Raw genomic sequence first — 26,500 nt, 5'->3', positions numbered from 1 at the left:
ATTTTAAATTAACTTGTAAAACAAGATTAATTTAAAATTTAAAAGCAGTTTGTTTTATTCATTTTCCACAGATATTATTTTATTAAATGTTTATGTTGTTTAATTCATTTTATGTTTGTTTGTTATTTTGAGGATATACATCTGCATGAGACTTTAATCAAAAAATCATTGCGTACAGCAGGATTATTTTTTAACAAACTAAAATAAAAAAAATGCCATTATTTGAAATTAAATATGAACTAAAAATAATAATTATATTATTAATTATGATACATTTGTAAATCTTTATATATTTACTTTTATCTACCAGAAAATAACTGTATTATTATTAATGCATTTTATTAATATTGTATGTTTATTTTTAACCTTATATTTGACTCATTTTAATCATAGTTTGTCTGTGGTACGGTAATTAAGATATGGATTTTAGAGTTTGTATCATCGTAAGAATAAGCAGTGAGCTCTTTGCACACTAAATAAATCTCATAATGTCTCAATATCGAGTCACGGTGTGAAACATCATCAGTAACACTTGTTTTAAGGACGGGATCGATGTGATATTGTCAGTTCCGTGTGTAATAATGGTTTTAGATGATAGAGGCCACACCTCGTTTGCAGGATTGACAGCAGGACTTCAGCTGCATACTTGTTGGTTTTGAGTTGTCAGTCGTCTGTCAGAGCCTCGTTGTTTCTCTCTCTCGTATTTCATTACAGTCTTATTTGCATGTGAAGTCGGTTGCCTGGTATTTTTCCGCCTCCCTGAAGGATCGCCGCTCGTCTCGCAAACCCAAAACTTGGCAACCACCCAATATTTGGTCACCAATTATTTTTTTCTTGATTGGGCTTCTGTCTCCGGCACAATTACGCCCCACATCAGGGCTAATTGGGATGTAGTTTGTTGGGTTGTTTTTGAAACTCTAAGCAAGTAAACTTTGGCTGAGGAGTAGATGCATATCGCCCCCTGTCTGCTGCTCTGAGATCAGCCCGGGTTCGGGTTCGACTTCGATCCTGATCAGAACATGCTGAAGATCCAGCAAAGCAACTAACATTTATAGAAGGGGGATAGTGATAGTGCATTTTCAACATATATATGACAGTCTTATTTTATTATATTTATTAGTATTTCAAAGTTGGTTATGCGTTTTTGTCATTTTTATTATTATTTTTTTTTTTTAAATATGTCTATACATTGTAAAGCAAATATAGTTTTAGTTTTATTGATTTTTTTTTTTAGCATCGCACCCAGTAACAGTTGTCTCGCCTAAATATTACGGTATCATCCCTTTTTAACATCAAGTTCGTAACACTCTTCAACATGTTGTCTTGACAGCTATCTGAAATAATACAAAAAAATCTAAAGTATTAAAAAAAGTAACATTTTATAAAATATTTTCAGATTTTTTTTTTATATATTTTGAAATAATATATTCGATTTTTACATTTTTCTAATATTTCCTATATTTGTTTTTGTAATGTTGTTGTGTTTTTGTCATCTTTTTATTAGTTTATTGTAGTTTACACTGTAAAGAAGGTTTTTTAAATTGCTACAAAAAGTAAAAAATGCAAAAACTCAATTGTAATTATTGATGTGCATTTTAAAAGAAAACACTCTTTCAGTCTTTGTATTTCATATTTAATGCAATTAAATTCTTACTGTTGTTTTTTTTAATTACTTGTGAAATTTACTAGAAATTTCTGAGTAAAAATGATTTTATATGGCATTTTTAAAAATGATATATATGCATACATATATATTCTTGTATATTATTTTCAAATAATGTTTTTATGGTTTTAGTCAACAATAATAACCCCGTGTTGATGCAATTTCTTTCATTCCTCATCAGAAATCTTGAATATGCATTGCATGTGTGTTATTTTGAGAAGTCTGTCTGCAGTCTAGACATCTGATTATGTTCTCGTGTGTGTCCCTTTGTGTGTGTTTTGCTTGAATTATGACTTGCAGTCAGTCGTATTAATCCGTTGTTTCATTACAGTCAGACTTATTCATAAAAACATAAAGAATGGGAAAACTTTAAGCAGTTTGTCAGCAGATCGTCTGTCTTCTATAGAAACTATAAATGCATCTAAATCCAGTCCATTATCAGCCGTCTGGACGGAAGCGTCTGCTGGGTTAAGAATGATTTAATAATCATCTTCACGTTCGCATGGATGTTTTTTAGTGGCTGAACTGCATCTGCGTGAACTCTATAATCACTGCTCTATTGTTGGGCCGGTTTCACGAGGCTGTAATGGAGGATAAGTGGCAGAGATGCAGATCGGCGTGTGTTTGTCAAGCTCTTGAGATCGTCAATAAACAGCCTTCCAGCTGTGCTGCTGATATATTCCCATTGTAACACCTGACATCCGGCCAAACCCTGCGACTTTCCCCATGAGCCTGCCAACTTCTTTTATTAGAGGGAGATAAGTAGGTGCGATCGCTCCAACAAGCCTCAGGAAACAGACTCGATCTGCTGCTGGAAAAGCAGCTGAAGCTCGATTCAGATACTAGTTCAGTTTAGTTGCTTTGTGGGAATGTTTGGTCCTTGGCTGTGATGGATAGAGATGGTCAACCAACAACTTAACTGTTCGATTAGTGAGGTAATAATATAACTGTGTTAAGTAATAGTAATAATCATCGTCATCATCATATATTTGATTTGTTTGAAAATGTTGTTTTTCACATCCTAGTCTTTAACTGGAATCCCAGCCGATGGATCTGGTTTTGAACTTGTAAACCATCATGATCCAGCTGGTTAGAGCTCATCTGAAATGCTCTTATCTGCATTCCTGCTCTATCAGTGCTGACCTTTTCCTCTCTCGGTCCTGTTGTTGTGTAACTCTGAGCGTTCAGATGAAGTAAGGTCACCGAACAACGGCGTCCACTGTCTCTTAGCAACGGGAATCTGGGAGTGCTTGGAATTTGTCCAGGAGTTACTTATATTGCAGAATTCCAATGGAATGAGTCACGTTGTCACGGCAACAGGTGAATGAGACAATGATTGGCCGGCAGCCAGTCGGATACGTTATTTCCAGGAGGTACTTTCAGTGTCGCCGGGTTCGTGATTTCAGGCTTTAACTTGTCAGATTCACACCTGCAGGCCTTTCATTTGCTGACTGACAGATCCGTTGCAGACAGCATCATCTCCCATCATTTCATGATTAGAAATGTTACTATGTAGCTCACTAAGTTCTAATCTACAATAGTTCGCTTTATTGTTGTTTTAAAGCTGTTTTTATTGACCAGAGCTCCACAAAGACACCAGCTGCTCTCAGGAAAAGACTTTAACCCTGATATTTAACCTCAGGGGTAGTGCACTAGATGGAAACGCTCAAGATCTGAAGGTCAAAGGTCACTGACATTCCACCACCTTTGTTTCCGTCTGTGATCGTTTATTTTAATTGTTTTTATTTTATTTATGTTTTTTTATTTTCTTATCTATTTTATAATATTTAGTTTTATATATATATATTTAGCAAATATATATATTTTTATATTTGATCATCTTTGTTTTAACAGCACCACCTAACCAATCACATATAAAAGGTATTTTATTTAGTTTTATTTTTTTATATTATATTTTCTTTTGTTTTTTATCTTTATTTTATTATACATTTTTTAATATTTAGTTTTTTATTACCTTTATATACATATATTTAATTATTTTTGTGTTCACAGCACCACTTAACCAATCACAGATAAGTTTTTATTTGATTTATTTTTATGTATTTTATATTTTATCATCTTTGTACCACCTGAACACTCAGCGATAAGGTGTATTTTATTTTAATTTACTTTATAATTACTTAATTTTTGTTGATTGTATTATATTGTATGTTTTGTTTAATTTCATTAGTTTATTTTATTTTTATTAAATAATGCTGTCGCGGTCAGGTTTTGCAGGTTGAAAAGTCCCCTATACATATATAAAACAATATGGAACAGAAGGACAGTTGGTTATTGAGCATCAGAATGCATTTATCAGTGTTCGGTTGGTAATAATAAACCAGGTTTCTTTTGTCTTAAAGCCTGTTTGACTTGACGCTGAGATTATTGTATATTGCACCACCTTTTCGAGGAATTGTGTGGGAGTGGGGTGTATTTGGCAGCAGAGGAAGAGCAGGATTGAAGCTGTGTGTGTTTTGTAACCGTGAGCCCTTCACCTCTTAAAACATTACTGAGCGATATTTAAAACAGCCGCACCCAAACACAAAGATACACACACACACACATGCCCTGCGGGAGAGAGTGTGTGTGTGTGTGTGTCTGGCTGAGGGCCTGCTTGAGTTGAACGCCCCACCCGCACACGCCCTGTTCCCAGCATGCCTTTCACCTACATGCCACAGGACGCTGTCACACAGAACTTTGTACATGTTTTCATCTGTTGGACGAGTGATGTAAAACAGACAAGCCACGACAGATGAGATTTCAGATGACTACAGCAGAGAACGAAGGAAATTACTCCCCAAAATAAAATAAAGAAGCCTATTTTTAAGACCATTATCATTTTTTTTGCATTTTGACATTTTTTCATGACGATTACATACCAGTTTGACAGGAAGCGTCCTCTCTTTTAATAATAAACAGCAGGCTTTAGTTTGTCACAGACATGAATTGCTGCATCGGGGGAGGGGCTTCCTCCTCGTAGAGAACACTTGATTGGATGGAAATCTGTGTGGTGCAGGATGATGTCACTGTTGTTTTTCATCTGTCTGTCATCACTAACAAAGCTTAACGACTAACCTAGAACATGCTATACCAACATGTTAAAAGCATGCTAATTGTTATCAACATACTAAAACATATACAAAATGCAAGCAAGATGTTTGCAACATTTAGAAACATGTGAGCAATGTGTTAAAATGTGCCAGAAACATGCTAGCAACATGTTCGACATACTAAAAGTCTGTTAAAGTCTGCTAACTATGTGAAAACATGCCAGCAAGCAACATATTAAAACGTTAGCAACATCTAGAAACATGCTAGCAACGTGTTAGATCATGGTAACAATGTGTTAAAACATGATAACAACATCAAGGTCATAGCATGTGTTTTACTTGTAAAATGGGGAAAAAGGAAAATGTGATCTTGATTGTAGTTTCTGCTGGAGTTAAAAAAAATCTGTCCTGTAAGCTCCAGGTCGTGTCCATGATTGGGGAAATTTACTCAGCTGTTCACATTACAGTGAACCAGTGCTGAGCTTTTTTATTGGTTTATACATTAACTAACTATGAGGAATGTTTACTGCATTTATTAACCTTAACCTTTGTTCCTGATAATGTTAGTTAGCAAAAATGTTTGTTAGTTCACAGAAGTCTTGCTTTAGTATCAATGCGATACTATTATAGTTTTTACTAATATTTTACTTTATTTTTATGTTTTCTTTTTTTATTACATTTTTGTTGACGTTTAAGTAATTTTGTGTTTTTATACACCAACATAGTATTTATAATTATTATTATTTTTATAAGTTTTAGTTATTTTAGTGAATCACATTAAACTAAATGAAAATGAGACCGGTTAGGTGAGATTAATCACGATTAATTTCAGAAAGAATGTGCAATTAATTAATTTTTTAATTGATTGATGTGCAAAAAATGTGCAATCGATTAAAAAAATTAACAAATTAATTGCGCATTTTCTCTGAAATTAATCGCGATTAATCTTACCTAACATTAAAGTTTTTAAATATACTTTTATATTGCAATACTTTCGCATGTAATCTTCGAATTAATTTACAAACAACATAGAGAATTTTTAATATTTGTTTAGTTGCATCTTTTTTATGACTGAAGGCGAGTGTCACTGATACAACTGGACTATTTTAGTTCACTTAACTAAAAGATTTTAAGTCAGCGGGGTAACAAATTATTTTAAGTTGAATCAACTTTTTCTTTTTTTACAGTGATTACAGCAGTTAGCTACAGCCCCCAAATTCGGCATTAAAGGAGTGCAAATATTTGCCCCAAACACAATTAAATATTTGACTTTTGTGAAACTTTGCTTGTTTTACTCGATTGAGTCTGCTTGCTGCTTGATGACACAATATTTCATAAATAGACTTCCACTTTAAAAAGTTATAAGTTGACTTAACTTAAAAAAAATTGAGGAAACCCGTTGCCTTAAAATGATTAAGTAATTAATAATAAAAAAAAGTATAAGTTAAGTGAATTGTCAAGTTCACAGCGGGTTTCCTCAATTTTTTTAAATTAAATCAGCTTATCGCTTTTTACAGTGAAGATTGAACGGTGTAATTTAAGCAATTTTAATTGTATTTCCAATAACAAAAAAGTTTTTTATGGTTTTTGTTAAGTATAAAAACCCTGTTTGACAGCGCATTAACTACAGTAAACCTGTCTTGAAAATGTTGAGACTGACTTAATTTAGATTAATAATTGTTGTTCATTGCTAATTCATGCAAACCTTATCATAAAGTGTTACCGTGCTTCTTTCTACTGTATATTAATTAATCACTGATGTGATTCTGATACGTTAGTAAAGAGAATTTGGTGTCAAATGTCTGTTCTGTGACACTCAAATGTCAGGTGAGTTTCGTTCTCAGTTTTAAAGTTAGTCATTTGCATAGTGAGATAAACCTGTGAAAAGAACTAATCTAATTCATCAGATACCGCTAGAAGTCTTTTACATTCCCATTCACACACACTCTCATATTGTGATCAATCAAGCTAGAGAAACACACACACACACACACACACACAGACACACGCAGGACGTCCCGTTGTGAGGGTCACACACAGCAACCAGCCCAAACACTGCTGCCATGTGAAAACACACACAAGTTTCTCTCTGTTCTCGCTGTTTGTTGCTCCAGTTTGCATTATGTCAGATATCCGCTGGATTACTGTGGATTTCGAGGGGTTTTTATGCAATAAGCAGACTGATGATGATGATGTCATGGCTTTCCCACAGTGCACTGGGATCGGCTGTGGCGTGTCCCTGTCTCTTAAATAAATGTGCTTGTTTTGCATTTTTAATCCAGTTTAATTCTGCTATCATGAGTCAAGGATAAGTCACGCATGATGTCATGTTTGGGTCATTTACAGTGTCAATTAACTACAAATCAGTTTGGTAACCGTTTGGAATGTGCATTGCATCGTGAGATACAGTATTGCTCAGAGATGCAAAAGGTCATGCATGCTGAAATGTCACATGCAGATACATATATGGTAAAAAGAAATATTAAAAATATTAAAATCCTTTGCAAAGCGAAAGGTTAATGTGCACCAATTTTTGCATTTCTTTTTATTTTAATTGATCTTTTTTCAATTGATTTTTATTTTTCAAATAAATTTAAATTATTTAATTTTTATTGGACTTTCTCATTTATTTGTGCAATTTCTTTTCTATATATATTTTTTCTCTCTGCTCTATATTTAGTATGGTTTTTGTATTTAGTTTTTTATTCTTTATTTTAATTTTATATATTTCTTCCAATCTACTTTTTTATTAAACTGAGTTTTTATCTTTTCTTCTCTTCTTTATTTTTTTTAAATCAAATTTATTTTCTTATCTTTTTTTATTTATTTAGTTTATTTTTGTAAATTAGTTTATTGTTGTTGTATTTCTTTTTTTCTATTATATAAAATGTTTAACATGCACCAGTACTTTTCTAAATGTCATTTACATTTTTTTTCTAATTAATTTTCTTATTTTCTTTTTTATTTATTCAATTTAGTTTATTTCTGCAATTAGTTTTTTGTTGTATTTCTGTTATTTTTTTGATAATTTTTTTTCCAGAATATATCCTATATATTAAATGTTTTACAGACACCAGGACTTTTCTAAATGTCATGCATTAATGAATATGTGCACGTCTCACATCAGCGGATGCTCCTCGTGTGTGTGAATGCTGTTCAGATGGAGATGTGTTGTGATTGAAGGAGCAGATCAGACAGATTGAAGTCTTCTGTCTGTGTTTTTCCCATCTGGGACTGAAAATCTCCCAGCAGCTCTGAGGTCCAGCGCCGTTTGAGTCCATTAGTCATCTGTGTGTTATAGTGACACTTCATCAGTTTAAGATCATCATTTATGTGTGTGTGTTTGTTTTTTAACAGTGTGTTTCTGAAGAGGACAGAGAGACTTCAAGGAGACTTGAGCAACTGATTAACTAGAAGAACTGAACGAGAAACGCCAAGTGATCCAACAGTGAGTACAAACTAAAACATCTTTGACACTTTATAAATATGAATATTTATGAAAATATGTACATGAGTTTCATGACTACTGAAATGTACATGAGGTAATAATGATGTAATGCTATAATGTTTGGTACTGAGACACACACAGGACTTGCATTACACAATGCATTACATGTAATTAGCATAATTGTGCAAGCATCGGAGACGAATATTAAATATTGCATCAGGACGTGTGTGTCGAGGAGTTTAAGTGACATCAGACTGATCCCAGCATGCTTTGCTGCACACACACACACATTAAAGTGTGTGTGTGTGCACTCGAGAGAGCATGTGCTGTTCTGATCTCTATGCAAACTCACATCATGTGCTTTTTCTTTCTTTCTCTTTTCTTTTAATTTTTAATTTTGTACATTTTTCTTCCTCCTTTTCAGATAAATTAAAAAATGTAATTTATTTATTTTATTTTTAGTTTTCATAATTTTTTAAAAATGTTTTAATTTTTCTTATTTTTCTTTTTTAAATTTTTATTTTTTATTTCTCTTTTTATATTTTTAATTTGTTTATTTAATTTAATTTTTTTATATATTTTTAAGTCTAATTTTATTTTAATAAAATTTTTTGCTTTTATAATTTTTTGCTTTTATATCTTTTATTATTAAATCTATTTTTTTCTTTTTCTTTCGTTCTTCTCTCATTCCTCTGTAATCCGTTACGGCTGAGTTAACTCTTAAAGCAGAAGCTGATTTCCATATTAACCCTGTTCGAGGTTGTTTGTTGTCTTTGTTGAGTTGATGGCATCAGTGGCGGTGTCTGTTAATGAATCCCCATTTCTCCTCTTCAGTCTCAGAATCAAGTCTTAGCACATCTCCATACTCCAGGTCTGCTCCTGTGAGGCGTGTCTTTCTGCTCTTTACAGTAAATCTGCTGTTGTTGGAGAAACGTCTCGCTCACCAGGTCGGGTCTCTTTGTGACGTCGCTTTGGGTTTGGCTGTTTTGTTCCCATATAATAATTTATTGCACCGACTTGAATTCAAAACCAAAATTAGTCTGGTCCGTCATTCAGAACGCAAGTCGATGCTTGTCTTCTGAAGTTCACGCTTGTGAAACAAATGCCTGCTTTCCCTGGAAGAATCAAACCCACAATCCATGTAATCCCGTTTTACAGCCTTTATGATTTCTGTGCCTTTATTTGGTGACAAAGTGCTTTAATCCGAACTGAAAGCACCTGTTTTTGTACATCAATCCTTTGCATTGTTCCTCGCAAAGAAATTGAAATCGTAACTAAACCATTAAATCAGCAACAATAAAAACAAACATATCATATTCAAACAAAACACAGCTTTCATCGAAAAATGCTCTATACCTTTTCTTTCTTTCTTTCTTTCAATTCTTTAATTTTTACATTTGTTTTAAACAAAATATTAAATCTTTTTTTACTTATTTTCTAATGTTTCTTTATCTTTTTGTAAAATAATATTTTTTTTATTTTTTTTTTTATTTTTTAAATATATTTTTTCTTCTTTTCGTTTTATCTATTGAGTTTCGATGGGAAATTCTTAGGTACAAGACTGTGCCATGGGAGTACAAGCAACAAGGTTTTTGGGCTCATATTAATATATCATTCATGTTTTCATAATTAATCACATGGAGTTGTTAGTCTGGATTTGCAGATTCTTCCCGTATTTATCTTCTTGATCATCTTTTGTTCTTCGGTCTTCCTGAAGTTCTTTGCATTGGTTTGTTTGTCCACTCAGTGTTTTTTATTTCCTGAAGCATCCGTGTTTATTTCTGTCCTGTTTGTCTTTCGTCCCTGGAAGGAAACAATCGTCAGATCTCACCTCATAAATTATCGCGGATGTGATTGGAAAGGACCGATGCATTCGCACCTGTTTCAGATGGAGCGTCTCATTATCAGCCTCATCTGTCGCTCACACCGCGTCTGATTGGTCCAAAGAAACTCAGCGTGAAATCAGGAAATCACAGCGCTAGTGCTGCTAGTTAACTCAGTCATAACTAATACAAGTACTGATGAAACCCTAACAAGCTAAAACACTCAGAACACCCTAACAACTGCATAGCAACAAACAACACAGCAACAACCAAAAACACTCCAAATACCTTAGTAACTGCATTTGAAACAGCCTAAAGCACTCAGAATATCTTAGCAATGCCATAGCAACAGGCTTAAACACTCAGAACACCCTATTAACTGCATAGTAACAACCTATAAGACTCACAACACACTAGCAACTGCATAGCAACAGCCTAAAACAGACATAATAACCTAGAAACAGCATAGCAACAGCCCAACTTAGTGACAGCCCAAAACACTAACAACTTAGCCAACAATTTAACAACCAACAACTGCATAGTGACAGCCTAAAACGTTCATAGCACCTTAACAACTACATAGCAACAGCCAAAAACACTCAGATCACCCTTGCAACTGCATTGCAAAAGCTTATAACACTTATGCAACCATAGAAACAACCTACTGTAAAACACTCCAAATACCTTAGCAACTGCATAGCGACAGCCCAAAACATTCACAACAACTTAGCAACTGCATAGCGACTACCTAAAATGTTCAAAACACCCTAAGAACTACATAGTAACAGCTTAAAACACTCCAAACATCCTAGCAACTGCATAGCAACAGCCTAAAACATTCCAAACATCCTAGCAACTGCATAGCAACAGCCTAAAACATTCCAAACATCCTAGCAACTGCCTAAAACACTCAGATCACCCTAACAACTGCATGACAATAGCTTATTTATAGGGGAAGTGGTGTGTGGCCAAGTATGGTGACCCATACTCAGAATCTGTGCTCTGCATTTTAGTGTACACACAGTAGTGACCATACACCAGGAGCTGCGGCGCCCGGGGAGCAGTTGGGGGTTCGGTGCCTTGCTCAAGGGTCTCACCTCAGTCGTGGAGAGAGTGTTGGTTATTCACTCCCCCACCTACAATCCCTGCCGGACTTGAGACTCGAACCCACGACCTTCAGGTTACAAGTCCAACTCTCTATCCATTAGGCTACGACTGCCCCTTATATTACTTATGCAACCATAGAAACAGCCTAAAACACTCCAAATACATTAGCAACTGCATAGCAACAGCCTAAACAGTCTCCTAGTAAGGAAAAGTGAATTCTCTCTCTCGACCGTCTCTGAGAGCTGTGTTTGCGGAGGTCACTCTAACCGTCTGAGGACTGATGACTTTCTCCGGAGTCATCGAGGGGAAAACTGACAGATTCATCACATTCAGTCCGATTATACACACATGACCTTACGCTGTAGTGTCTGAATGCTGCTTTTCAGTGCAGAAGCTGCAGGTGTTGTGCAGTCTGGTGCAGCTCTTTTATCTGATACTTTCCCTTTTTGCTTGTTTTCCCTTTTGTTTTATAGGGCATGTTTACCTGGGTTAAATTTGACTGTTGCACCATTCCCATGTGTTTTACTAAATTTAAAGATCAGTATAGAAGATGCATCCTTTCACTTTAATTCTTTGTTCTTTTGATCATGTATTAATTTAATTGCATTTTGTAGGGACGTTGGTATCATTTGGTATGTTTTCAGAGCTTTGAGACGAGATGGTCACTTCATAGGGTACACTTCATAGTGCTTTACTGCATCTCCCTCTAGTGGAGCAACCACAGACTTCAGGCAGGACTAGTCTTTTGAGTAATGATTTTGCAGAAGTCTTTGTTGTTGTTTTTTTAGTTTTTGTTTCTCCCAGTATGCATATTCAGTGTACTATAATGAGAATTTGGGTGAAATTAATTGTCATGTCACATTGTAAATTTGTTTGTTTTTGAAAGAATTATGCCCCAATTCACAATTATTAAATAAGAAGTCAAATAAAATGAAGTATAAAAATATAAAATAGCAAGATAAGTAACCTGTGGCTCCTACACTGAAGTAAGTTTGGTGTAGAGTCATTTTTCACTAGTAAACTACTAGTAAATTTCAGAGAGTAACACATTGCATTAAATGTAACATTTTAAAGTAGGAGACTTAAAACTGGAATAGCATTTCATTAAATAGTATGTTAGTTAAATATAAAAGTTATATAAAAATGAACAGTAAAATATACACAATTTAGTTATTCATTTTAGATTTATATTACAAATTAAATGTGCATACAAATATATAAAGTATTTAAATATTTTATGTATCTTAATATTTATATAACTATATAAATATAATTAATAATCTTTATTTTATTTATTTTAACAGCCTATTTAAAATGTTTTAATGTATTTGTGTTTCACAGGTTACAACAGGAGATTGTGCCGCTCAGATCTGATTTGATTTGTCGGTTTATTTTATTCTCCGTCGTCTCTTTCTCTGTATTTTAGTTGCCGTTAGAGAAACAAGAGCTGCTGAAGTGCATTGTGGGAGTCTAAAGACTGTTTTTGACAGAGTTTGCTGGGAAAAACTGAACCAACCGCGTGACAAACTGACCAACGGGATGCCAGGAATGAGTGCGCAGGAAACCAGCACGGTAAATACACACACACACACACACACATATATATATCTCAACACACTCGAGTAACAGCCGATATTCCACTCTCCTCTCTAATGGTTATTAGTTCACACAATAGAGTTATCATGTTTTTGCTGTTATTTTAGTACCATTTTTTAAATGGATTTTATTGTTGTATTTTCTGTTTTTATTTAAATTTTCTTGTGTGTTTTTGTCATTTGTATTTATTGCATTTTTTAAAAAATTAAAGCATTTTTATATGGGTTTTAGTTATTTTAGCACATCCAGTTAAATGGCAACAAGCTGAAATAAAATATTTACTTTTTATATATATTTTATTTCAGTTAACATTTAGTTTATTTCTAGTAATGCATTTCTTTTTTTAATGGTTGTGGTTTTACTGTTAATTAACCACAGTAACCCTGTCATAAGTATCCTGATGGACATCAATTTTGGGTCAATTTAGTTTAAAATGGCTTAAAACAATACATATACATGACAAGAAACTAATTTTGTTGGAAAACAAGGCAGAAATGCTGTTTAAATCAGGACTTTGATTGAATATTTGAGTGGAGTTTAGGTCAGCGTATGTCTTTGCAGAATGATGGTGTTTGGTGTGTTTTTCCCTGTTTAACACATGAATGCGTGTCGCCTGCTGCAGGTGTGTATGTGTGTGTGAGATGTCCAGATGTTTCTGATGTGAATGTGGATCTTCTGGAGCATCTGTCCGCTCACCTGCAGCTCTTCTCTTCTCCGTCACGCCTCGTGTTTTTCTCCTTCACCATGTGTAGTCATTCAGCGCTTTGCTTTTGCACGTTTCGCTCTTTTCTCCAGAGGTTTTGATGTCGTCTTTTGATGTTGGATGAACATTACTGAGGTTTTATTGCTGATGAATTAGATTTGGGTGTGTAATAATAACACTTATGATAATTAAACAGGCCATTTTAGAAAATAATTAAAGGCAAGCTTGTTTTAACATGCAGATGGCAGTGTGTAAAAGCACTGTTTTTGTGTTGTAAAATCAATCCCTTTTTATTGTCTATAGTTTTTATTCATATTTTGGTAACAATTTTGTTAATATTAGTTAATGCTTTAACATGAATTAACAGTGAACAGGGTATTTTTACAGCATTTACTAACCTTTTTGAATGTTAGTTCACAGTACATCAACTAATGTTAACAGATTCACTTTTTTTCTACATTTTAGTTTTTATTTCAGTTTTTTCAGGTATTTTAGAACAGCAAGTTAAAGTAAACTAGCCTCAGCAACTAGCTGAAATAAACTGATATATATCATATAGACAGCAGTGTAGGCGCTCTTCAGTCACTTCTGAATTATGAATACATTACTAGTACTGTGCATAAGTCAATCATATAGACACTAAAATTACTAGCGATCACATAACAGCGCCCAGGTTTCGCTCGGACATTCACCGCTCATGTTTTAGTGTGAAAGTGTATAAATGTAGTTGTAGTAGACTCAGTGAGTGTGATTTTGAGCTGGAAACTGGGTCAGAGCGCATCCTCCATTCAGCACCATATGTTACTCCACCACACCCTGAGGCACACACACACACACACACACACACAGACACACTCTCATACTCATGCACATATACACTCAAACACACACACACACACACTGCGTCTCATTCCCACACACACCCTTCACTTATTCACGAGTGAATTTCATGAAAACATGTTCCACCCCAAAATCACACGAAATGATGTTTGCGTGAAGAACATGAAGCCTGTTTAAGGACCATTATGATTATTTCATATCGTGACGTTGTTTTCATGTTAAGAGAATGTTTAAATCTCCAATTCTCTTTATTTTAATGCACAAAAAATCCCCACAAAAATTCCAAATATCAGCAAATCAGCATTAATAAAAGCTTGTAAAACAATAGAAATCTCACAATGCATGAAACATTGTATGCACATTGCATTCGTAATGGTCTTCATTTTCTTTAACCAAAATATATTTTCTTTTTTTATATTTGATTCTGTGGTGAAAAAATAAGCCAGTCATGTTCTTCTTTAGACTTAAAAAATAAGATGCCACATTTCATGTTAAGCACATTTTTAAATACCCAGTTCAATGCTGATTCTCATTACGGTCATGTGACTACATTTTATTTGCCACAGCAACAGGCTCGCCGATCGTTGCAGTTTTGGGGATTTTGAGGAGTTTATTTGTCGCATCATCATAACGTTAATAATCTCTATCATATTCATAAATGCCAGGCTGTCACAGGCTTATATGATGTCATTTATTTAAATTCACTGCTCCGAGACGCAGCCTCGTCCCGCGGGACGCTCACCGAATCAGATCAGATTTGGTGGAAATTAATCACATTAAATCGTAGATTAAGCGATAATCCCCTCCAAGCTCTTAAATACTGTAAGTGATTGGCATCGCTAGAGATCAGTGCTTCTGAAATACCCTGGTAAAGATGATAATACCATGGCATTGTGAAATATCACAACTCTCCTGATGGATCATTTCATTTTATATTACACTCTAAAAAAAACACTGGGTTAAAACAACCCAATTGGGGTGGGACAAATCCAGCGTTGGGTTATTTTAACCTAGCCATTTGGGTTAAATCTGTGACCCAACATGCTGGGTTGTTTTAATTAACTCAAATATTGATTGAAAATTACTATTGCTGGCTTAAAATGAACCAAAAATAGGTTGGAAATTAAAAAGCAGACACAGAATTACTAGAGGCAACAGTAATAAGTGAAAACACCCAATGACAAAAATATAAGACAAATTGAATTACGCAGCATTGTTTTAAACTTTGCATACATTTATGAAATCAAATTTTTTATAAAATATTTAGTGTCATTTAGGTACTACTACAAATTTTATTAATATTTTTAATTAGTTTTTTATTTTTACATTTTCTGATTCATTTAAATGTGACATTTTTAGTAAATTTGTTTGTTTTTTGTCATTTTTAGAATTTTATAAATTGTCTGTATAGTTTTTATTAACGTTATTTAAGTTTTAGTATACCGAGCTGAACTAAATGAAAATGAGAAATGCTGAGAACTATCTGAAATATTGACAAGAAATTTTATTTCATATTTTGAGATGCGATTTGTTATTTTATTAAAAATTAAATGTATTTTAATTATAAAGTTTGTCATTTTTTTTATTAGGTATTTTTATTAGGTATCCTTTTTTTTGTTTTTGTTTTTTTACTTCAGTTTCATGCAACTGAAATCAAATGAATCACATTAAATCGTAGATTAAGTCCTAATCCCCTCAGAGTGACCCGGGGAGCCGGCCGCTCTGTTACCCAGAGATTAGTGCAGCGTCCCTGGGGAAGAGCGCTGAGCGAGTCCCTGGATTAGGCCTCAAAATCATCCTCGGACCCTAATTTCCATAATTAAGCTTTATTAATTGATATATTGGATGATGGTGTTCAGTGTGTGTGAGAGCATGTGTAGGTGTTTACTGACGGCCAGCTGTTTGGGATTTTTGGATTTAAAGAAGGGGGAAATATTGGATTGTAAAAGAGCCGCTAGCGAGTATCCGAGCTTATATGTGAATTCATCGCCTTTCGTCGTCCCTGATCTCTTTAAGCTCACAGTAACATGTCATAACGCAATTGCATTTGTGCGGTTCAGTGGAACATCAGCTCGATTTCCACATGAGCGGATCTGAATCTGTCCAGAATTACACACACACCACGGCCTACTGAAGAAACACGCTTCAAAAGTACCGTGGTAAAGATGATAATACCAAGGTATTGTGCAATATCATGATGCATTATAAAATTATATATATATAATTTTTGTTTTTTTTACTTCAGTTTCATGCAACTGAAATCAAATTATATATGTGTAGGGGTGTGCGATAGGACGATTTTTGATCGTGGACGATAAAGAGGTCTCCACGATCTGCTTTTGAAGAAATATGGTAGTATATGGTAGCTACAGCACACATACTCCGTTACAGTTCTGGCGCCGCAGTATCTATATATAGCCTAGTACAACGCTACATACTTTCACATCAGTGTTAACTCAGCGGTAGAGTTACTCTCACGGGACACTGCACGTATTCACAATCACAAAAGCACATTATTTGAATCTGCTTTAAAGCTTTCCTGGTTAAGTTTAATTCATGCGCTGGTTTGACGTATTCATCGCCTTTCGTCGTCCCTGATCTCTCTCTTTAAGCTCAATGGTATTTCTGAGCATGCACACCTGAAGCGCGTGCACTAAAAAACCTGTTAAACAGCGCCTGATCACTGAGCTAAGTTGTCTTTAGCTCTAATACTGTCAAAACACACAAGGTTTATGTATTAGACTGGTTATGTCTACAATGAAAGTAAACAGCTGAGATGCGTGCAGGTCTTAAATGGACAGTAGCCTACTAAACATGCTGCCGCTTGTCATTAAAGGGATAATTCACCCTGACATTTAATTTCTGTCATTATTTACTCACTCACATGTTGTCCCAAACCTGTATTAACTTCTGTCTTGTGCTGAACACAAAAGAAGATACTTTGAAGAATATGGGTAACCAAACAGTTGCTGGTCCACATTGACTTTGATAGTAGGGGGAAAATACTATGGAAGTCACTGTGGACCAGCAACTGATTGTTTTTTTCACCTTCTTCATTTATTTTCAGCAGAAGAAAGAAACTCATTCCACAAACTGCCAAAGTATATGAGTTTTCAGTAATAAATTGAGATGCATGCTAATGTTTACATGCAAACACAGAAACTAGTGTGCTTTTTCTGGAAAGAATGAATCAGTGATTCATCAGAGCAACTAATTTTTGGTCCGTGTTCTGTCTGGGTGAAACGGCGCTTGTGTGTTTCGCAATACATCGGTTCTGTCGTAACTTGCACACGTTTGATGGGTGTTTAATGCGTTTTCCCTCAGGATTATCACAGTTGCTTAACTCTAGTGGGTGAAATGAAGAATATTTCTTCAGAAAAGCAAATGCAAGTAAGTGTGTGTTGAATCGGTGATGTATTTCTAGGGAAAAGACAGGAAAGACTCAGTGCGTGTCTCCAAACACAATGCAGACGCTCAGACAAGATCGTCCAAAGCGAGGAGCCTCACGCTGGACGACGAGGACCGGATCTGGACGGCCAATAAGACGACACTAATCGGCGGATCTAATCTGAAACGCTCTGGAAGCGTTAAAGATCTCATATACAGGTTTGACGGGCCGCCAACACCGCCGCCACGCCTCGGCTCGCTGAAGATCAAACAGCAAGACGTGAGCACACAGGACTCTGGGAAAATGAGACATGAAAGCAGAGAGAGAGGGAAGAACCAGAACCCGGTCTCCAGTGAACCTTCAGAACCGAAAACACAAGAAAGCTCCGAGCAGAAACGCCACGGCACAGAGAAGAAGAAGAGCGATGACAAACAAATGTCCCATCGCAGTAAAGACAAAGCGGCTGTCTCTGATTCCGGTTCGGTAAGTGTCCGAGACGCTCTCGGTATCGGACCCGGCCGCGCTGCTTCACTGTGAATCTGAGTCCTGGCACGCATGAATCTACTGCAGTCAGCCAATGACAGCCTTAGATTTCAGACTCACGCTTCGTCAATCAGCTGACACTGACCAATCCAGACTCGTGTCCATGTCTCAGAGCGTTTTGTCTGTGCATGAGTGGTGGTGTTTTACTATCAGTGAGATTCTGTTTTTATATAGTTTGTTTTTTATTGTTATACTTCCCTTTAAATTTTTTTTTTAATATTTAATGTTTTATATTTATTTATTTATTTTAATTTACTTAGTTGTAGGAATTTTGTTGTGCTTTGTTGTCATTATTATTTATTTCCCTATAGTTTTTTTATTTTAATATCAGCTTTAGTTGTTTTATTTCAAGTTAAGCTTGATGAAAATGAGAAATGTTGCCTTGGCAAGTAGCTTAAATTATAATTTTTTTTATTTAATTTTATTTATTTATTTTATTATTTTATTAAGGTTAAATTTATTTATTTGACGTTTTTATTAATATTTTGATCTGGTTTTTATATTTATGTTTTATTGATTTAATTTTTTACGTCTTATCATTTTAAATTGAAAGTTTTAGTAATTTTGCTGTGTTTTTGTTGTTATTATTATTATTAATTGTTATACCAGTTTTAGATGTAGTTATTTTAGTACATCAAGTTAAACTAAATAAAAATGAGAAATGTTGCCTTGGCAAGTAGCTGAAATAAAATAAGTTTGTTTTTCACATTTAATTTTATTAAGGTTAACATTTGTTTGTATTTATTTGTTTATTTTTATTTATTTATTTCATAAGGGAGAGTGCACATTAAGAAAAAAAATAAAAATAAAATAAAATGCTGGTAAAAAGCAATTAAATAGCACAAAATACACTGCAATAATCAAATTATAACATATTATTATAGGTGAAAAAACAAGTAATGGACATGTTTTTTTGTTGTATTAGCCCTGTGCATGATTTGTGTGCTTCAGATGTGCATGTGTGTGTCTGTTGTGTCTCTGAGTGTTTGTAACACAACATGCATCTGATTTGCTGTAATAATCGCTGTTTATGTGTTTTGGTTTATGATTCAAACAGCATCTCTGTCCTCACTCGTTTGTGTTCTGATTCATGACGCTGAGCTTGATTTCCGATGATTAATGTTTAATTGTCTCTCATGCCACTCTCTTTCTTACCCAGCAATCCAACCTAAACGGCGAGAAGCAGCACAGCAGCCCTCAGTCCGAGGATGAGCCCACCACCCCCAAAATCCGCCCCAACCCCAAGTACCAACTCTACCTGGGCTCCAACGGCACCAGCGGCTCCAATGTGTACAGCAGCGGCTCTGCCAGCGTCGGGAGCAACGGGAATCTGCCGAGGGTCAGTTCAGTGATGCGTGGCTCCATGGAGTCGCTCTCATCCCGGGACTGGGACAGCATGTCCGATAAAGTGAGTCAAAACATGTTACTTTTTTATGAATATAGGATAGGATATAGTAGAATAAAGTAGGATATAACATAGGATATAGTATAGCATAGTAGAGTAGAGTAGGATATAATAGAATAAAGTAGGATATAGTATAGCAGAGTAGAGTAAAAAATATAAAAATGAATAAAAACTATAATAGTATCTCAGTGATATTAATATGACAGAAACTAATGCACTTTTGCATTACTTTGGTTAATTCTTCCCCAACAGTTATGCAATGCTTGGCTTGCATGTGTTTAAAAAAGTTATTGGAAAAAAATATTAATATTTTGCATTAAATAAAATAATAAATGATTACATTTTTAAATAAATATATATATAATTTTTTTTTTTTTTTTTTAAATAGTATTTTAAAAAATATATGACATTTGTGTCACAGCAAAAGCTATAATTTATATATAGATTTAAATTTTTGGGGCATAATTTTAATATAACTTGTTTATTATAATATTAGCCATTTGTTTTGTTTTAATCAACTCTTTTTTTTTTTTTTCATTTTTATAGGAATTATTAGTATTACTATTATGAATATTGTGGTGTCAGTTTAAAAAGGAACATGCTGCTTTAAAGGTTATTTCTGCCACGCTCTAACAGTAAAGTAATGTCTCTCTGTATTCTTGCAGATGGGCGGCTTTGAAAGTCCTCCCCGAGTTTTCAACAGTCCGTATGCGACGCTCTCGCTGGACTACAGTCCGGTCAACAGAATGTCTGACTTCAAGGTGAATAAATGCACATTATACAAATGACAGTGAGTGTGTGTCCCTCTAGTGGACAGAACATGAACGTGTGTCCTACAGTCTCACATACAACACTTCACTCTCTTCAACGACTGTCTACTTCTTTTAGAATTATTATAGCTTCTGTGACTTCATATGAATTCAGACTGCATGACATTTGAGGCGGTGCTCTGAATGTATTTTGATTGGTCTGTCAGACACAGGAAGTGATGTCACCCGCCGTCTCTGAGATGAACATGTTTGGTCTAAACAGAAGCGTGAGTCCTGTTAGCAGTCCAGGTCTGAACCACCGCACACGAGTCCCCGGATACGACAGTCTGACCCGCAGACGAGACGTGAGTCTGCTCCGCTGAGAATCAGGAAATAAATATTAATCCATAAATAAAGCAATCAATTTATATTAAAATTATCTGTGTTAACGGAAATAAAATAAAATAAAAATGTAAACTTATTCTGTCTCATTCTGTTTCAAAATCTAAAAATGAATAAAAACTGACATGTTTATAAAAAAAAAATATATATATATTTATATTGAATATTTTATATAAATATGAAAACAAAAACTAGTAAAAATGACAAACAAAAACTTACTGTAATAAAAATGACTAAAACTAAAACAGAAAATATAAATAAAAATAAACAAAAAAAATTAAAATAACTTAAATTCAATTTATAAATAAAATAAAAAATAATTTTTATTTAAATAAAAAATAATATATGTAAATATAAATGTAATGTATATTAAAATAAAGAATTTATATAAAAAAATGCAATCAGCCTACATAAATATAAATGTAATGTTAAAATAAATAAATAAAATAAAGTGATCAGTTTGTAGTAAAATAAATAAATAAATACAAAAACAACACAATCAATTTATATTAAAATAGAATAAAGCTATCAATTTTTTATTAAAACAAAATGCATATAAATTTAATATGTATTAAAATAAAATTAATGTATAAAATTACTACATTTATTGTATTTATTATTTTATTATCGGTTTTCTAATAAAAAAAAAATTAAATGTGCTTATTTATTAAATAATTAAAAGCAATAAAGCAATAAATATGTTTATTCAATGGGCACGTTTATGTCTCAGAGGATGATTTTTATTAAAACTCACAGATTTGAACTCATGTTTTCTCTCCTGAAGGCGACTCCAAGTCAACTCATTCAACGAAACAACCAGCCGGGCAAACTGGATTTCATCCAGGAACTGACCAAACAGCTGGAGGACTGTCGCAGGGTCAGTATGCAACACACATGAAAGTTTTATTCTGCAATTATCATCCATAAATCATGATTCACGTTATGCACAATTCACAACTGGTAGCATGCCATTATGAATATACTAATGTTCAGGCCACAAAACACATTCAGAATCCATGCAGAATGCAGATTGTGTTTAATATGTCTATTTATGTGCTGCAGAGGAACCAGTTTCTGGAAGCGGAGAGCATTGAGATGGAGAAGGAGAGGAACCAGATCCGCTTCGAGATGCGAGGTCTGCTGGTGAACAATGAAGATCTGCTGCGGACGAACACGCAGATGCAGGGCGAGATGAACCGTCTGCGCGAGAAGATCGTGGAGTTAGAGAGCAACAACAACGTCATGCTGGAGCGCTTCAAACAGATGGAGGTACAGACACCACCTACCACAGCAGAACACGCACTGTCAGCTCACAGGTCATCAACACGTGTGTGTGTGTGTGTGTGTGTGTGTTTGCAGAAAGAGCTGAAGGAGGCGCGGGAGGTGATGGTCGAAGCAAACACTCAGGAATACGCCTTCAACTACCTGCAGCAGACGCTCAAGAACAAAATACAGGACACTGAGGTGTGTCAAAGTGTGTTTGCATCACAAATAAACATGCTTCTCCATACTCTCAAAGACAAACATAATACAAATAATATTTATTTTATCATTATTTTATGTTTGTTTATTTTAATATTATAGATATATTTTTAGTAGTGCTGTCAAACGATTGATCATGATTAATCGCATCCAAAATAAAAGTTTTTGTTTTCATGAGTGTATATTTATTATGTATATAATATTTTGTATATATGTATATATTTTGTATATATACAAGCACATGCATGTATATATTTAAGAAAAAGTTTGTTTATATATTAAATATATTTATATCTAATATAAAATATAATAATATACAAATATAAATGTATATACATGTAAATATTTTCTAAATATATGCTGTATGTGTGTGTATTTATATATACATAATAAACACAGCACACGTACATATGTAAACAAAAACGTTTATTTTGGATGCGATTAATCATTTGACAGCACTAATTTTTAGTATTTTATTTATTTTATATTTATTATTTATTTTATTATAGTAATATTTTTGGTTTAATATTTTATTATTAGGCTGTTTTTTTTATAAATTTTATTGTTTATGAACCCCATAAAATGCTAAATGCTTTTCATAACAGTAATGTCAAAAAAAGGTCAAATTAGGGGTGATAATAACGTCATGAAATAAACACAAAACAAATGGCCATTTGCTTTATTATTTCCTTTATATTTATATGTATTAATTATTTTATTATATTTATTATTTTTGTATTGTATTTATTTAGTTTATTATATTATTTTGTGTGTATTGTTATATTTATTATTATTTTATGCTAATTATAAAATTAGGGGTAATAATATAATGGAACAAACATAAAACAAAAGGTAATTTATTTTATTGTTAATTTTTTTATTTATATTATTATTATTCATGTATTATTTTTCTTCTTTGTTTTGGTGCTTTAGTAATGCACTGCACTTTTTGTCATACAAATAAACCCCATAAAATACTAAATGCTTTTCAGCAACTAATGGTCTTTAATAAGCAAAATGTAAAATTAGGGGTTGTTATAATATTATTTTACATCACGTAACAGTTATTGAAAGCTGCTCATCAGGGCTTTATTTACTGTGTGAAAATGAATGTATGTGACTTGTTGGCTTTTATTTAGGATGTTTTCTCAAGCTGATCCTCTGTGTGTGTTTTCTTCAGGAAGTTCTGGAGAAACAAGCTCAACACGCTCAGACTGTGTCAGAGAAACTGTGGCTCGCTGAGAGAAACCTGGAGGAGCTGGAGCTGGAGAAGGAAACCAAAGCCAAGAAAGCTCTAGAACTCAGCAACACTGTTTCAAGTCTGGAGACAGAGGTATACACACACTTACTCGCACGCACGCACTCACTCACTCACTCACTCACTCACGCACGCACGCACGCTCGCTGGCTCGCTCGCTGGCTCGCTCGCTCACACACACACAGACTCTCACTCTCACTCTCACTCTCACACACACACTCACTCACTCACTCTCACACACACACACACACACTCTCTCACTCACTCACTCACTCACTCACACGCTCTCTCACTCACTCACTCTCACTCGCTCGCTCACTCACACGCTCACTCGCTCGCTCGCTCACTCACACACACACACTCACTCGCTCTCACTCACTCACTCTCACACTCACTCACTCACTCTCTCACACACACACACACACACTCACTCACTCACTCACACACACACACACTCTCACTCACTCACACGCTCTCTCACACACACACACACACTCACACATACACACGCTCACTCTCACACATTCACACACACCTTCATGGCTCGCAGGTGTTTTAAAAAATCATTTAATACTAATATAATTAATTATAATTATAATTATATAAATATAATTTTAAAAATAATTATTTTTTACAAATGTTATTTATATTTATATATATATATATATATATATATATATATATATATATATATATATATATATATATATATATATATATATATATATATATACACTCACACACACGTATATGTGTGTATATATATATATATATATATATATATATGTATATATGTTTGTATAAATATATGTAATTTCTTTATTAATGTTTTGGTCCTGTGATGTGTATTGTTAGCTGGCAGACGCGCTGCAGGAGGGGAATCAGGCGCGATCGGAGCTGAGTTTGCAGCAGAAGCTGAGGGCCGATATTCAGCTGCGGGTGGAGGAGCTGGAGGAGAGCGTGCTGGAGAAAGACCAGGAGCTGCTGCACCTCACACAGATCGTCAGCAGACTGCAGGGAGAGGTACCATTAATACACATTTATATCGCTTTCTCAGAGGAATTAATACTGTTGTTCAGCAGCAATGCATTCAGAAGTAAAGATATTTATAATGTTACAGAAGATTTCTATTTCAAATAAATGCTGTTCTTTTTAACTTTCTAATCATCTGTGAATCCTGAGAAATAAAATATATCACCGTTTCCACAAAAATATTCAACAGCACAACTGTTTTTAACATTGATGATAATCAGAAATATTTCTTGAGTAGCAAGTCACCATATTATTATGATTTCTGAAGGATCATGTGACACTGAAGACTGGAGTAATGATGCTGAAAATACAGCTGCAGATCACAGAAATAAATGATATTTGAACAGATATTCACATAGAAACCAGCTATTGTAAACTGTGATTAATATTTCAGAATTTTTCTGTATTTGTGATCAAATAAATGCAGCCCTGGTGAGCAGAAGAGACTTCTTTCAGAAACATAAAAAACTGTATCAACCCCAGGCTTTTAAATATTAGTGTGTGTCATAGTATATTCATGGTGCATTTAACTAAAACTAAAGCCATTTAAAAACAAATCATTACTTGAAATAAATTAACTGAAATAAAAGAAAAAACAAAAAACTTATTTTATTCAGCTATTGCCAATATAAAAGGCAATATTTCTGATTTTCTCTTTTTTAGTTAAAATGTATCCTACTAAAATAACTAAAACTAAAAAAAAAAAACTTATTAAAAAATACAGACCTATTTAATAATAATAATGCCAAAACCACTCAAATTAAAATTGCTAGAATAATTATTTTATGATTTTATTTTTATTTAAAAATGAAAAAATAATTAAATTACAAAAAGGAATAAATTAATTGACATTACTAGTACATTTTTGTAAAGCATGTAGCATTTGATGGGGTTTATTAGCTTGACAAAAGATGCAGTGCATTACTGAAGCACAAGAACAAATAATACATAAAATAAAAATGACAACACTACTAATAAAATTACCATTAAACCACGACTATAATAATTACTAAAAATGACAATTACGTTCAAATTTAAAAAAGGACTAAATGTTGCGATGAGCTCCATCTGACTGTGTGTGTGTGTCAGGTGACGGATAAGCTGAGCGATAAGGAGCAGACGCTGGAGGAGGAGATCCAGCTGCGGGAGCGAGTGCAGCTGCAGTGCAAACAGGCCGAGAGAACGGTGGAGGATCTGCGCATGGAGCTGCAGACGCTGGGACAGTCCAGAGACGAGCTCTCCAAACAGCTCAAGCTGGCCCAGGTACAGCGCTGACCTCACACACACCTCCGCTGACACACACACGAACACCACTGACGCATCTGTGTGTGTTTCAGGAGAAGATCATCGATCTGGAGGCAGATCTGGAGGACCTGCAGGAGAACGAGCAGCGATGGGCGTCCAAACACAAGAGAGCTCTGGATCAGGTCAGAAACCACCAAAAACCGCTTTAGACCTCTGTAACACGGCTCATGACAAAATCACAGAATCCAGTTTACAGGACAATAAAAGCTTAGGTTAACTACTATTATTATTACTTCTCAATAGTAATCATAAATTATATATTTATTGTTAACAATGTTTTAATTTTTACAATACACCTCTATTGTTCCAGAAATGTTAAATTTTATTTATCATTTTATTACAAAAAATATTTATTACATAAAAAGTTAAATCGTTCATGTTTCATGCCTTTATTTTATTACTACCATTTTTGATAAATATTTATCAAATCATAAATCCAGAAACATACAACACCAAAATTACTAAAAAAAAGATTTTGTATTAATATTTTATAATTTATTATTGTAAACATTTTAATAAATGAAATAAATTAAGGTTTTATTCATTTAATTGGTTAAGCTTTTTTCTTTTTTTTATAATAATAAAAAAAAAAAAAATGGGGAAAACAGAATTTGGGAAAATAAAATTTATTTTATAGGGCCCCCAAAAAAATTAATTTTTTGTTAAACTTTAATAAATTGTATAAGTTTTATGATTTCTATTC

At 33.9% G+C, this 26,500-nt stretch overlaps 1 protein-coding gene across 2 annotated transcripts in view; it reads left to right on the top strand.

Moving 5' to 3' along the window:
- The window catches only part of LOC306856107 (uncharacterized protein), a 37,913-nt gene that overhangs the window by 5,652 nt on the left and 5,761 nt on the right, over window positions 1–26,500 (top strand). Inside the window, exons 2-14 of one of the 2 annotated variants that reach the window (XM_079395132.1) lie at window positions 8,074–8,164; window positions 12,521–12,666; window positions 17,658–18,104; window positions 19,324–19,572; window positions 20,235–20,330; window positions 20,546–20,683; window positions 21,505–21,597; window positions 21,783–21,989; window positions 22,080–22,184; window positions 23,383–23,535; window positions 24,316–24,483; window positions 25,582–25,755; window positions 25,830–25,919. In XM_079395132.1, coding sequence (XP_079251258.1) covers window positions 12,634–12,666; window positions 17,658–18,104; window positions 19,324–19,572; window positions 20,235–20,330; window positions 20,546–20,683; window positions 21,505–21,597; window positions 21,783–21,989; window positions 22,080–22,184; window positions 23,383–23,535; window positions 24,316–24,483; window positions 25,582–25,755; window positions 25,830–25,919 — 1,953 coding nt within the window. In that variant the 5' untranslated portion in view covers window positions 8,074–8,164; window positions 12,521–12,633. The remainder of the gene's footprint in view (window positions 1–8,073; window positions 8,165–12,520; window positions 12,667–17,657; window positions 18,105–19,323; window positions 19,573–20,234; window positions 20,331–20,545; window positions 20,684–21,504; window positions 21,598–21,782; window positions 21,990–22,079; window positions 22,185–23,382; window positions 23,536–24,315; window positions 24,484–25,581; window positions 25,756–25,829; window positions 25,920–26,500) is intronic. The other variant, XM_079395131.1, reaches the window with a different exon arrangement.

The sequence above is a fragment of the Barbus barbus genome (assembly GCF_936440315.1).
Source record: "Barbus barbus genome assembly, chromosome: 36".
Lineage (NCBI taxonomy): Eukaryota > Metazoa > Chordata > Actinopteri > Cypriniformes > Cyprinidae > Barbus > Barbus barbus.
Note: the sequence above shows the minus strand (reverse complement) of the source record. Positions and strands in the feature narration are given on the sequence as shown.